This window comes from Onychomys torridus, chromosome 6 (assembly GCF_903995425.1).
Source record: "Onychomys torridus chromosome 6, mOncTor1.1, whole genome shotgun sequence".
NCBI lineage: Eukaryota > Metazoa > Chordata > Mammalia > Rodentia > Cricetidae > Onychomys > Onychomys torridus.
In genome coordinates this window covers 81,650,456-81,663,219 of record NC_050448.1, presented here as the reverse complement: position 1 = coordinate 81,663,219, position 12,764 = coordinate 81,650,456, and the positions used below count along the sequence as shown (strand labels likewise).

General features: G+C 50.4%; 1 protein-coding gene across 1 annotated transcript; it reads left to right on the top strand.

Annotated features, from left to right (window-relative positions):
• The first annotated feature begins 286 nt into the window (after positions 1 to 286).
• Positions 287 to 4,707, top strand: Prok1 (prokineticin 1). Its single transcript, XM_036189451.1, has 3 exons — positions 287 to 358; positions 2,595 to 2,720; positions 4,588 to 4,707. Exons 1-3 carry the CDS (start codon positions 287 to 289, stop codon positions 4,705 to 4,707), a joined length of 318 nt encoding a protein of 105 aa, XP_036045344.1.
• Positions 4,708 to 12,764: the final 8,057 nt, after the last annotated feature.

Below are 12,764 nucleotides of genomic sequence, written 5' to 3'. Positions count from 1 at the left end.
AACCGTCAAAGTACCCTGATGTGTCCATTTTTATCAGTTCTGACGGTGATGCGCTGCTGTTAGAGATTCAGGTCTCATCTTCGCGTCTGAGCTCATTTGAATAACGCTGGTGATGGGAGGGAAGAGCGAGATGAGGCGTCCAGAGGCAGCCCTGGATCCGACTCTATAAATGTGAAGGAGGTAGGGGCAGGACAGCCTGGCCTTCTCTGCTTGCCCAGCGCAAGGCAGGGCAGCAGGAAGTGAGAGGCACTGGAGTGGACAGCGTTTGTCTACACTCCGAGAGATCATGAGAGGTACCATGCAAGTCTTCATCATGTTCCTCCTAGCAACTGTGTCCCACTGTGCCGTGATCACAGGGGTAAGTTTCTAGCCTTCTCCATAGGCTTGGGTTGGGGGTCAAGAGCAGGGTTCTGCATAGGATGTGAGCTGAGAACCACGAAGGCCCTGCTGCTCCAATTCACCTAAACCAAAGGTTTGGGAGGTGGTCACAGTCTAGGAGTTGGGGTGCGGGTAATCTTTTGATGGGTCAGACCTCACCCTAATAGACAGAGTGGGGTTTTGAGAAGTTGTGTGTAAATATAATGGTTTTAAATACATTGGGAGGGCACTGGGATTTTGACAGTGAATATTTAGTAAAATGAGGATTCCTTAGTGTGTGCCACGGGAAGTTTCTTTATGGGGTGGATTAGTGCCTCCCCACCCCCACCCCCACCAAGCCCCATTTGGTTTTCATCGGTGTCTGGTCTACTTGTCCGTGTTAACTTACAGAGCATGCTGGTGTGGCTCAGGGAAGAACACGGTCCCACCTCAGGTCTACTTTCGCTGTTAGGAAGAATGCGCCAAACACCTCCGTCCACTCTTTAGTGGGTTCCCAGGGGAAGATGGGTGGCACTGGCATTGGCAGAATACACCCCAAACGAGTTAGCAGGGGCTCAGCGCAGGGCCACTGAACACCTCACTCTGGGCATGGTGCCTCTCAGATGTCCCATGGAACCCGTCCCCGTCATGTAGACACATGCTGTGTCATGAGCACGACCAGCTTTATCACAAACCAAAACACAGTGCTTCTCCTGGGGGTTTTCCTCGTAGAAGTCAGGAGAAAAAAAAAAGAGAGAGAGAGTTAACTTTTATTTCAGGTAAGTGTGGATAATGCCGGTCAATTCCTGGAACTGGATAAATTTTAATTTTCACAGAAAAGGCAACCTGACTGTCGTTTTTGTAGGAAAGGGACTCCATTCAAAGTAACACACAGTGCAAGCAAATGCTTTGAAGGCAGAATTGCGTCTAGTGAGTGTGACTGTGGAGAGCCTGCTTGTGTTTGCCCTGAAGACAGGGGTGTCAGACTCAGGAGAGACGAGAGGATTGCCACACAGAGTGAGGTTTGGGAGTACACAGTCTGAGGAGCTGCTCAGTGTCAGGGTCACCAAGCCAGCTCCAATATCTATCCCAGAGTAGCAACAGGCACTAAGGGAGGTGGGGCTTTCCTTAATAAGGAGCACAATGAGGTAAGAGGGTCTGGTCAGTCAGATGGGCGAATGAATGGCCCGATGAACGCTTGGTCAGAACAGTGTGGAGGGGAAACAATCGAGGAGTGCCCAGCTGCCCTCCGTTTCCCACGTCCCTCTGATGTCCCCGAGAAAGACACCAGGTCCTGACCTCCACACTCCCTTGCTCCTTAGACAGCCACAGTCCAGGCTGTAGGTCCCAACCTCCCAGAGTGCCACGCCTGTCACTGTCAGGGGAGGACTTATTTCCCTCACCCTTGCTTCTCAGGGGACTGGCTTGAGTGTGAGAAGCACATCTGTGGGTCAGAGAGTCACTGCTGGTGACCTTCCCCTGTACCTTCTCTGGTGGCATCCTCACCTCCACATCTGGAAAGGCCTAGAGCTTCCAGGTCCTGTCCTGACCCAGGCTGGCAGCCTGAAGGTGCTTTGTGGCCTGCCACTGGAGAAAACAAATCACAACTCAGCTTCCAGCTTCCAGCTTCCACTCGGAAGCCACATGGCTTCTGTGCAGTATGGCCAGGCTGGCTGTTTCTCCGTTTTTCCCGCCTGCCTTCTTGACCCTGGCTTTCATATAAAGTGGGCACCTTTGACCTTTCCTTACATAGGCATTACCCAGGAACCCAGCAGGTCCTAACAGTCCAAACCAGAAGGGCCCATGTCAGGGGTCCAGAGAGGCCAGTGGAGAAGCACTGGAGGAGATACCATCCACCAGGCCCCTGGGTTAGGTGGTAGGACTCAAGCAGAGAGGCAGCTGACAATGTCAGTGCACTTCGGAAGACAGAGAATTCTCCACATCCCCTCTCTCCTGAGATAACTCAGCAGGAAGCATCCATGGCCTTGGACCACCGGGGACTCCCGAATGGGGACTGCCCTTGTCACTGAGCTGGGATGGTTCCCCACATTGAGGTTGGGTACTCTGCTGAACCCTGAGTGTCCTGCCTGAGACAAGCAGTGGTTTTCCAGCCAACATGTCCTGTTAATCCCAGGCACTCAGTCACTTCCTCCAGACTCTGACAAGGATGGCTTAGTGGTCCCTGTCCTTTGTTCTCTTGATTGCACTAATGGGCTGGCCCTTTCTCTCTCCTGTAGGCCTGTGAGCGAGATGTCCAGTGTGGGGTGGGCACCTGCTGTGCCATCAGTCTGTGGCTGCGGGGGCTGCGGTTGTGCACCCCACTGGGTCGGGAAGGAGAGGAGTGCCACCCAGGAAGCCACAAGGTACTCTGCTGGCACGGGATGGGTATGCGTGTGAATGAGCATGGGCAAGCAGACAGGGGTCCTGGGTCCTGGATGCAACTTAGACCATGGAGTCTATGGCTTCTGATGATGATATGGGGAAGATTAATACTGCACCCCCACTGTGGATCCAGCCTGACTGAAAGAAGGGTAGCAGACAGCCATGGGGATGCTGCTCCAGGCAGCAGCCTTACTTAGGCCTGCAGATCCTGTCCGGACACTGGTTTGGGTGCTGACATTGTCCACCTGCACCTTCTAGACAGGCTGGAGAAAAAGTTAGGATTTGATCTTTACAGTATTCCTGGGTTTTCATTAGCAAACTGAGGTATGATAACAGATCATGTGACTCACTCAAGAGTCTATGAGATGGCTGGGACTAGAATGGAGTTTTCTGAAGTCAACCATGGCCCTAGGCCACTGACTGGTGTGGGGTACAGCCTCCTTGGTTTTTGTGGAGTGCTCCAGCAATCACAAAAGCGGCTAGCCCTTCAGGCTGGCCACCCTCAGCTCTTTACCTGCTGTGTTTAATGAGAACAAGGGAGTTAATCCTGAAGTGATAGTTTTAAAGGCTCCCAAATGTCCTTTGTTCTTAGGAACCGACTCTCTTTAAGAACACAAAATGGCCTCCTGTACAGGGCTGCAGCTAGAGCAGACTACACTCTCTAAGAGGGACGCCCTCTTCTGTGCCCTAAGCAGCTAACTCTGGGACTGTCTCCAGCCCCCAAGGGCACAGGACAACCAAGAGGCTCTTGGCTTTAGGAGAGTCAGAAGATGTAGCTGCAGCCTGTAGCCTTTGGAGTGCGGGGCCACTAAGTGTCAGGGACCTTGCTGGGCTGGACCTAAGCATATCCAGTTCCCCTTAGCAATCTTTGGAGCTCTGGTGACTTGTCTGTATGAGTTCAAGGCTCATTTGGAGTCAGAGAATCTTCCAGCAATCTCTCCTAATGCCCCTCAAGGCCATTGATTTGTTTCTAACCACCTTGGGCTCAGGGAGCTGAGAGTTGAAAGCTCTCCCACCCTCATTGCCTTGGGCTATGGGAGAGATTCAGAATGATTCACGCTCCCAATAAGGACGTCAGCATTAACATAAAACAAATGCTGAGCGCTCCCTACAGGCCATTTGTCCACAGTAGGTGTTCAATAAATACACAGCCTCAGTCTCCGTATAGCCATATAGCCATTTAGGAGCTATTAACCCACTTTATAGATGATAAAGTCAAAGCACGGCAAGGGTAAACGGGTTGTCAGTTGTCACCGATATGGTAAACAGCAGGTCTGGGATTCGAACCCAGGTAGGCCTAGTCTCCTTATCACTCTATTTAAAACCCATGGGGGTGGGGGTGGTGAGATGATTCAGCAGGTAAAAGAGCTTACTATGAAAACACGGTGGCCTGAGCTTGGTTCCTAGAAAGGACAGAACATACCTCACGAGTTGTCTTCCAATCTCCACAGGCATGCCCTCTCCATTGCGCCCCCACACATACAATAACACATATATAAACAAGTATCTTCCCCAGCCACAGAGCTGAGGACACCAAGGTAAGCAGAGAGATCCACTTGCCAGAGGTGTGAGAGTGTTTGCAATCGTGTGTGTGTGTGTGTGTGTGTGTGTGTGTGTGTGTGTGTGCGCGCCCGCGCGCATGGCCACAGGTATTCATGTGAGTGCAGAGCATCAGCCTTACCTGGGTTCAAACCCTAGCTCGTCCACGAATTAGCTGGACGGTGTTGTCATGCCATTTTGTCACTCTGTGCCTTGGAGTGGTCTCCTATAATCACCGCTGTTGTTGGTTGGGAGGAGACATTTGCAGGCCTTCCTTGTGGCTGATGGACGGCTTCCTTCTCTCTCTAGGTCCCCTTCTTTAGGAAACGCCAGCACCACACCTGCCCCTGCTCACCCAGCCTGCTGTGCTCCAGGTTCCCGGACGGCAGGTACCGCTGCTGCCGGGACTTGAAGAATGTCAACTTTTAGTGTGTCTGGGCTCAGGATGCCTCCTGGGTGGCCTCTTCTGCATCACTTCTGTGTGATTTAGTTCCCTGAAACTGCTCCACTTCCCACCCTGTCCACTGCACACGTGTGAGCGGATGGGCACACCTTCCACTGTGGAATAGCCCACGGGTGTGTGCAGAGGAGGCTATGGCCCCGAGAAGTTGGCTGGCCCTGCTCAAACTGCGCCAAGTTGTGACGTTGAGTCCCTCCATCATCTGCCCTTCCTGCATGCACCCTTCTTCCTAAATCACACCTTCTGGGCCACTGGCCCTCGGGCACATCACCAAATCACAGGTCCTGTGGAGAGAACAACCAACTGGAGGATTCACTTCTTTGGCTGACTAGCTCCTTATTTTAGGACCATGGATACAAATCCAGCTTTTCTCGGGGCACCATTCGAAAGCAAGAGGATTTCAGGGTCTCTGAATTAGGGGTGGGAGGCAGCTCAGAGGGCTTTGGCTACGTGTGTGTGGGGTCTCCTGGGAAGAGCTGGGAGTGTAGGGAAGCTCCGCTGAGGGGGCAGCATGGGTCTACTTCAACGCTCAGAGCTGAAATTCAGTCCCTTTGGGCTTATGTCAAATATTTGACCCCAGCAGGCCTAGTGATAGGTAATCTGTCAGAGAGGGAGCTGGCAAGGCCTGGGAGCTTTCTCTACATGCAGGTATAGCCAACTCTTCCCCACCTCCACTCCTATTCTAGATATTCCAAGAGCCCTGTGATGAAATGTTGCCGTCTACCAAGTTCAGAATGGGGCAATCAAGTTGCAACAGCAAAATCTCCTTTTAAGGAAGCACAATTTTGTCTTGGGCCACATTCACAGCTATCCACAAACAAACAAAACAGAACAAAACCAAACAACACCAACCAACCAACCAACCAACCAAACAAACAAACAAACAAACAAAACAAAACGAAAAAACCCTAAAAGAATGAAAAATGAGAAAGGACAATGTGTCCTACCCACTCTGTTTCTCAGGAGCCTCAAGGGGAGCTCCCTGCAGTTTCCAAGGTCCCTGGTTCCTGTCCTCTACCCCGCCCCCTTATCTGCTCCCAGGCCTACCAGCCTGGGCCTTGAACAGCGCAGGGACCGTTCTGTGCTTTTCCCCCAGTTCTGCTGACCTGCGCCACCTTTCCGGCATGCAGCCTACAATCTTTTTCCCTCTGGGCTCCAGGCCCAGACCCACGCTGTATAGTTCCTTTCCTAGTGAACAGTCCCATGATCCTCCTTGTCTTACGGATCTCCAGGCTCCACTCACTGCCCTTGGGTATTGACCTCCAGCTTGTGTCCCTACCTGCTCACAGAGCATCCCCGAGTGCAGTGGGCAGCAGCCAGTGCCTCGATGCCCCAGGAACAAGACACTGGGGTGCCCTGTGGCGCTCCCTAGCACACGCCATGTTGCCCTTCCATCCTAGCCTCAGAGCAGGCCACCTGCAGACCCAGAGGGTGAACCGACAACTTAACATGACCGCTCTCATTTTCATTTTTAATGTTCTAATTTTGAGGAATGAGGGATGAGCCTCTGCCTCACTTCTCTGCTGTGGCAAAACAGAAGGACGAACAGCGGAGAGGTTGGAAGGCTTAGGGAAATGTATCCTTTGCATTCAGTAATATGCTCTTCAGAAATATGGCTATAAAAGCTCCCTATAGAGAAAGTATGCCCCTAAGACAAATGTTTTCTAGGAGAATAAGGTCGGGTGAAGTTGACACCCACAACTTCAGTGACAGTCCTGAGGCCCAAATCTTTCATCCTCAACCACTGGTGTCTGGCGCCCTCTCGTGGACAAAGTGGAAGTAGCAAGGAGCGTGAAGGCGAAAAGAGGACGGGTGCTTCTGTTTGGAATCCACTGGAGGTCCAGAACAATGTTTATAAAGAAGCCTGCCACCAGGAGAACCACCAGAGCAACTCTTTACTAACACTCGGACCCTGCCCCACTTTGAAGTGGCCTTGGAAGTCGCTGTCCCTTCCTGTTTAGGGCAGGTGCTGTGATTTCCCTGACCTCAGGTTCTCTAGAATGAGAGAGCAGATGTGGATAAATTCGCCTTCCCCCAGATGTAGCAGGGTCAGCAGAGCCGCCTCGGAAGTTCCTTCAGCACTTGGGCTCCTCCTCATTGCTGTTGCTCATTTAGCGACTATTCCCATCATCACCACAAGTCTCTAGGTAGACAGGGTCTAGAGATCCCTCTGCTCCAGGACGAAAGGGCCAGACACAGAAGGGCCGAGGCCAGAACGGAGACTGTGCAGGGACATATGCTGCCAGGTCTGATGCCAGAGCCTCCTGTGTCTGCTGTTCAGCTTTGAACCCCTCTGGGTGTGGTCCTTAGCATCCTGAGTGAGGTCCGGGTAAACACCGGTTAGCTGTAGTTCCATGCAGTTATCACCTGCTAATGAAGGGGTTCCTGAAGACAATGACTAGAGGGGAGACCCAAGGAGGAGTAAGAGGTTCCTAAAGCTGAAGAGAAAGATCGCATAGGGGAGAGAGGATGCAGGGCTAGACACTGGCTCAGAGCTGAGCCTGCAGAGTGGACCCAAATCATTGACCCAAATCAGCTCTCAGAGCAGCCCAAGAGTCAACACTGAGACTCCGTTCGGAATATATAAAAAATAATAACAACCAGAACCTGCCTTGTAGACAGAGAAGCACATGCTGGCCCGGGGCACACTCTGGGTGTCTTGAGGGACATTTTCCTGGACCAGGGATTGGCAATCAGAGCGAAGAACTTCCCTGACACAATTAGTTCCTTTTCATCCAGATGAGTACAATATGATATCCAAACATGGACTATTACTCAGCCCTGAAAAGAAATAAGGTACACATATGCTTCATAGCATGAATGGCCCTTGAAATCATTAGCCGAGAGAAGCTTGTCATAACCAGGCACATTTGCACAATTCCACTTATGTGAAATGTCCGCAGCAGGGAAACCCACAATAGAGAAAGTACGTCATAGTTGGCTAGGATTGGGGTGGGGTGAAGGCATAAATTTGGAGTAATGGTTAAGGGGTTCAGGCTTCTTTGGGGGTGACAAGAATGTTCTAAAATTAAACTGTGGAGGCGGCTGTGTAGCAGTCAATATCTCCAACGTCATTAGAGTGTACAGTTTATGAGGGTGAACGATGTGCTGAATGAATCATACCACAATAAAACTATTTTTAAAAACTTTAAGATCCACAAAGTTGAAAAGAGAAAGGAGGAGAGGGAAAGCTTCCCCCTGAAGGAAGGACCAGGTGTGGTGTGATGAGGAGACCCTCAGTGTCTCCTGTTGGGGAAGGTGGGCACTGTGTGTTGAAAGATGGCTTGGCTTCCCTTAAAACAGGAATAACCATTTTCTAATTAACACTCATTTTGTGGTGGGCAGGAGAGTAAGTACCTAATTAAGTAGAGCTATACATAGTATCATGTGACCCAAGCTACATATAGTCACCATCTGAACCCTGGGGGTTCTTCCTGCGAATCCCACCAACTGTGGATCAAACATATTAAAAAGTGCATCTGCATTGAATGTGTGTACTTTTTCTTGTTATTCTCTGAACAATACATATGACTGTGGCATTGTGTTGTGTTGGGTTTTATAAGGGACTCAGGAAGGGTTAAAACATGTGGGAGGGTGTACATATAGGTACATTGCCAATCTCATGCTGTTTTCTACAAGGGACTTGAACACCCTTGGATTTTGGTATCCCTTGAGGGTCTTGGAACAATCTTCTGTGGTTTCCAAGGGATGTCACTATCTCTTTTCGTATTTGGAATTTGTGGTTTTCTACCCCAGGCAACGTCTTGAATGGAGGTTTGGATGCTGCAATAATCCACATGAAGTCACTAGACCATGCATGGTAGGCCAGGGCGGGGTTCCAGTGGGTTGTGACTGTGGTGTCTTTAAATGAACACAAGGACTGTTTCCTCTTCCCTGGAGGGCACTGCCTTGCCTGCCTTGGCAGGAGCAGAGAGTCTGATATGCAGTTAACGGGCACCAAGTCCTCTCTCTATCCGGGGATGTTTATACCCTGGTTAGAATCACATCATGCAGGCTGAGCCCTGGGCAGGGACAGGCTGTGGTGTATGAAGTTAACCCTCTCTCACCCTGCTCCCCAGCTGGGGGGCTGTTTAGCCTCAGAAGCCCAGAGCCGCTAGACCATGGAGGCGAACAAACTTCAGATGGACAAGAGTGAGCTCCCCGGAATGATTTTCCCTTCCACACACGTAAAGAAAGGGCCCTGGTTCCCCATTCTGAGCAGTTAGCACTGCTCCAACAGTCCCTAGCTCTCCTGCTTGTCTCGGGAGAATAGCGCAGTGCTTGGGTCCTGGGAAAATCATATGGCCCAGGTCACACTGGGCCTGTGACTCGATGTCCATCTCCCTGAAAGAAGTTTCTCTCTCTCTCTCTCTCTCTCTCTCTCGTAGCCCTGGCTATCCTGGGATTCATTATGTGGTCCAGACGGGCCTCACCCATGTCAATCCTCCTGCTTCTACCTCCCAAATGCAGGGAATCACAGGTGTGACCTCTATAGCTGGCTGCCTAGGCAGGGAGAGGCACTGATGGATAAGGAGCTGTGAGCGTGCTTCTGACAGAGAGCCAGAGAGGAACCCCTGAAACCTGTCCCAGAAGCAAAGCCCAAAGGTTAAAGTAAACAGACACACCTATAGTTGCCATTTCCTTTGCTCACGGTGCTGGTTGGTTGGTGTCGCTCAGCAAGCTGCTGCGGTCTTCTTGTCTGCTTCCTGACAAGGGGTCGTCCAGCGCTTAGCCACACAGCCTGCACAAGCTTGAGCCCTGCTCCAGCTACTTCCTAGCTGGGGACTTTGGTCACTTTACTGAACTCTCTGTGCCTCAGTTTCCCCCTCTATTAATGACAACAACAACAGTAGCTCCTGCCTCTTGGGGCTGCAGCGAAGATGAAATGTGACTGTATGGGAAATGCTCAGGCTGTCATCCACTTTCGGATGCAGCATGGGGACCGTCAGTTACTTACTCTTCTTTATCGAGACGTTTCGAAGGAACACTTGCTCCTTGGCCCAACCTCGGGGTTTTTTTTGCCACACCCCTCTCTAAACCACCAGAGCTTGGAGGTCCCTCCTTAGTGGGGGAAACCAAACAGCTGGGAAGGATGGAAAAGCATTTTGGATGCAGTTCAAAGGCCCCAAATCTGAACTTAGCGGCAAGAAACCCCAGTGTGTTCAGTGTTCATTCCTTGCCAAATTCAAGTTCACACATGGGTTCCTGGAGGCAGAGCCTGATAACAGCTGCGATTAGAAAGAGATACACCCACCATATCTCTGTCCCCACCCTGGCTTGTCCCAGACCGTGGGTAGAGCAACTCTATCACGAGCACACATTCCTTAGAACAGGCCTCGCCAGCAGTTTCCAGCTAAGGTAAGTGGCACAGGGTGGATTCTGGGGTTATCAGCAGGGTTCAGTTGCAATTACCAGGCCCCTCATGAGCTCTCTAGCTGTGACTCCCATAGGGTAGTTCTATATTTTTTACCTTCGTAGAGGCCTTACCTCAGCATGTCAGTCAAGCCAACCGTTGGAGGAAATCAATTCAACAAATAACAAAAAATCGACTGCTTTACAAAGAGCTGAGGCAGCTCCCATTTGCTAAAACCCCAGTCCATGTGTGGACTTCTGATTAGAACAAGGCTCAGCACAGCTGCCGGCCTAGCTCAGTCAGCCAGGCCTGCGCCGTGTGAGCAAGAGGATGTGGAATTGATTCCCACGTTAAAAAAAAAACAACAGTTGGGTGTGATGGTGAATGTTTGTGGTTGCCGTGCTGGGGAATCCGAAGTAGACTGGCTCTTGGGGCTAGCTAGCCAGGCAGCCAGCCTAGCTGAGTCAGCAAGCTCTGGGTAAACGTGAGAAATCCTGTTTCAAAAACAGAGTGGAAGGCTGATGTGATGGGTCAGTGAGCAGAGGCGTTTGTGTGCATGCCTGGCAACTTGAGTTCACACCTTAGATCCCACAAGGTGGTGGAGGATAATCAGCTCCTGAGGGTCGTCCTTGGACTTCCGTGAGCCATAAACACAGAGAGGGGGGGGGAGGGGGAGGGGGAGGGGAAGGGGGGAGGGAGAGGGAGAGGGAGAGGGAGAAGGAGAGGGAGAGAGAGAGAGAGAGAGAGAGAGAGAGAGAGAGAGAGAGAGGGAGAGGGAGAGGGAGAGGGAGAGGGAGAGGGAGAGAGACAGAGAGACAGAGAGACAGAGACAGAGAGAGAGAGAGAGAGACAGAGAGACAGAGACAGAGAGAGAGAGAGAGACAGAGAGACAGAGAGAGAGAGAGAGAGAGAGAGAGAGAGAGAGACAGAGAGAGAGAGAGACAGAGAGAGAGAGAGGGAGAGAGAGAAAGAGAGAGAGAGAGAGGGAAAGGGAGAGGGGAGAGGGAGAGAGGGAAGTTTTAAAAATAAGCAAGGCAGAGAACAACTGAGAAAGATACCCAGTTTGGCACTGGTTTCTACCTGCATACACACATGTGCACCCCTGTGTGAACACATATCCACATCCACACACCAAGAAGTACCAGGCTAGTAAAGAAGACAGATAGGAAGAATGGGGCATGCTCCTTCCTCCTCCTTGATGTTTGAGACAGGATGCTTGAATTCATGTAGTCCAGGCTGGGTCTCAAGCCCAGGTTGTCCTTAAACTCACTCTGTAGCCAAGGATGACCTTGAACTTATGATCCTATTGTCTCTAGCTCCCAACTGCTGGGATTATTCACAGGTATGTGACACCACATCCAGATTTCTTCTTTTCCATAATGTTTTAGACTTTACCCTAAATAGATCCTTCTAGTATTTTTTTTTCTCGTGGCAGCCCCTCCAATCTGTGAACTGCCTTCATGGAGCCAGTCAGTTCAGTTCAGGGTGAAGACTGTAAGAAAGGTGATTCCTAATTCCCACAGTGCAGAAGCCTTAGGTTCACAGCACTTATGCTGGATGTTAGTTAGGAAGTTAGGAAGGAAACAAGCAGTATTATAAATTAATGTTGCTGGTGATTAGTATTTGCTATTTTTTAACACATATTCATCTCAGGAAAAAGCCTTCCTTAATGAACATTGGCTCACCATGGCTGGTGAGCAGTGTTTTCACTGATGTGGGCTTCCTGAATGTCTTCAGGTAAGGATCTACAGAAGACAGTATGTGCAGTCTCACGCCAGACTCTCTGGTGTGTGATGGTTTAGCTATATCTACAGAGCTGCACTTGAGGCTGGGCCTGTCCTCCACAGCACCCCACCCCCCAACCCATCCTTTCCTGTTCTGGAGAAACCCTAGTTGATTCCATCATGTCCTGGGGGTCCAAAGGTATTTCTTTAGTCTAGGTTTTGCTAAGGCAAGGGGCCTGTCCCTAGGTTGTTATTGGGGTGGGGGTTTGCTCTACCTATCTTAGTTCATCTGTATAATATAAAAGTTAATGCTTACCCTTGTTTCAAAGGTGCACATTTGCCTCCCAAATCCACATTTCTGGTGTTTCTTGGAAAATGGCAAACCCTGGAATCTCTGTTTTGGGCTCTCTTCATGGAGCTAACTGGTGATCCACCTCTCTTTGTCTCCATGTGGCCAAATCCACCGTTATCTGGGTGTCTACCATCTGATGGCTGTGTAGATGTTAGATAGTCTGACATATTTTGGTCAGCATGGTGTTTACTTGTGAAGCACGTTAAAAAATTAATTTAACTTAAAAAAAAGGAATGGAATTGAATTCACTAGATTTTTTGATATTTATTTTTGAAATTGGAATACAAACAGTATTATTGTAGTAAAAACGGAGGGAAGAATTCCGACAGATTTCCTTCATATCAGCCACCATATGCTTTCACATCACCCGCCTGGCCCCAGTGAGCACCTGCTCCCTCCTCATGCCCAGAGTCACCAGGCCAGACTTTCTCAGCTGCCACGTGAGGCTGCAGTATTCTCACAGGTCTTGCGCCACTGCCTCTGACTTGGGAGCTGGGTGAGCCATGGAACCCTCTGAGCTTCCTTTTTCTTAGACGCAGACCACGCAGGACATCAACCGGCCTGCGTCCTTTAGGCAAAGGGCGAGGGAAGAGGAGT

Excerpts from the sequence above, each read along its gene's own strand:
- Prok1 (XM_036189451.1), top strand. The coding sequence starts at position 287 with ATGAGAGGTACCATGCAAGTCTTCATCATGTTCCTCCTAGCAACTGTG. Across the intron at positions 359-2,594 it reads ACTGTGCCGTGATCACAGGG|GCCTGTGAGCGAGATGTCCA; the intron begins GTAAGTTTCTAG and ends TCTCTCCTGTAG. Across the intron at positions 2,721-4,587 it reads GCCACCCAGGAAGCCACAAG|GTCCCCTTCTTTAGGAAACG; the intron begins GTACTCTGCTGG and ends TTCTCTCTCTAG.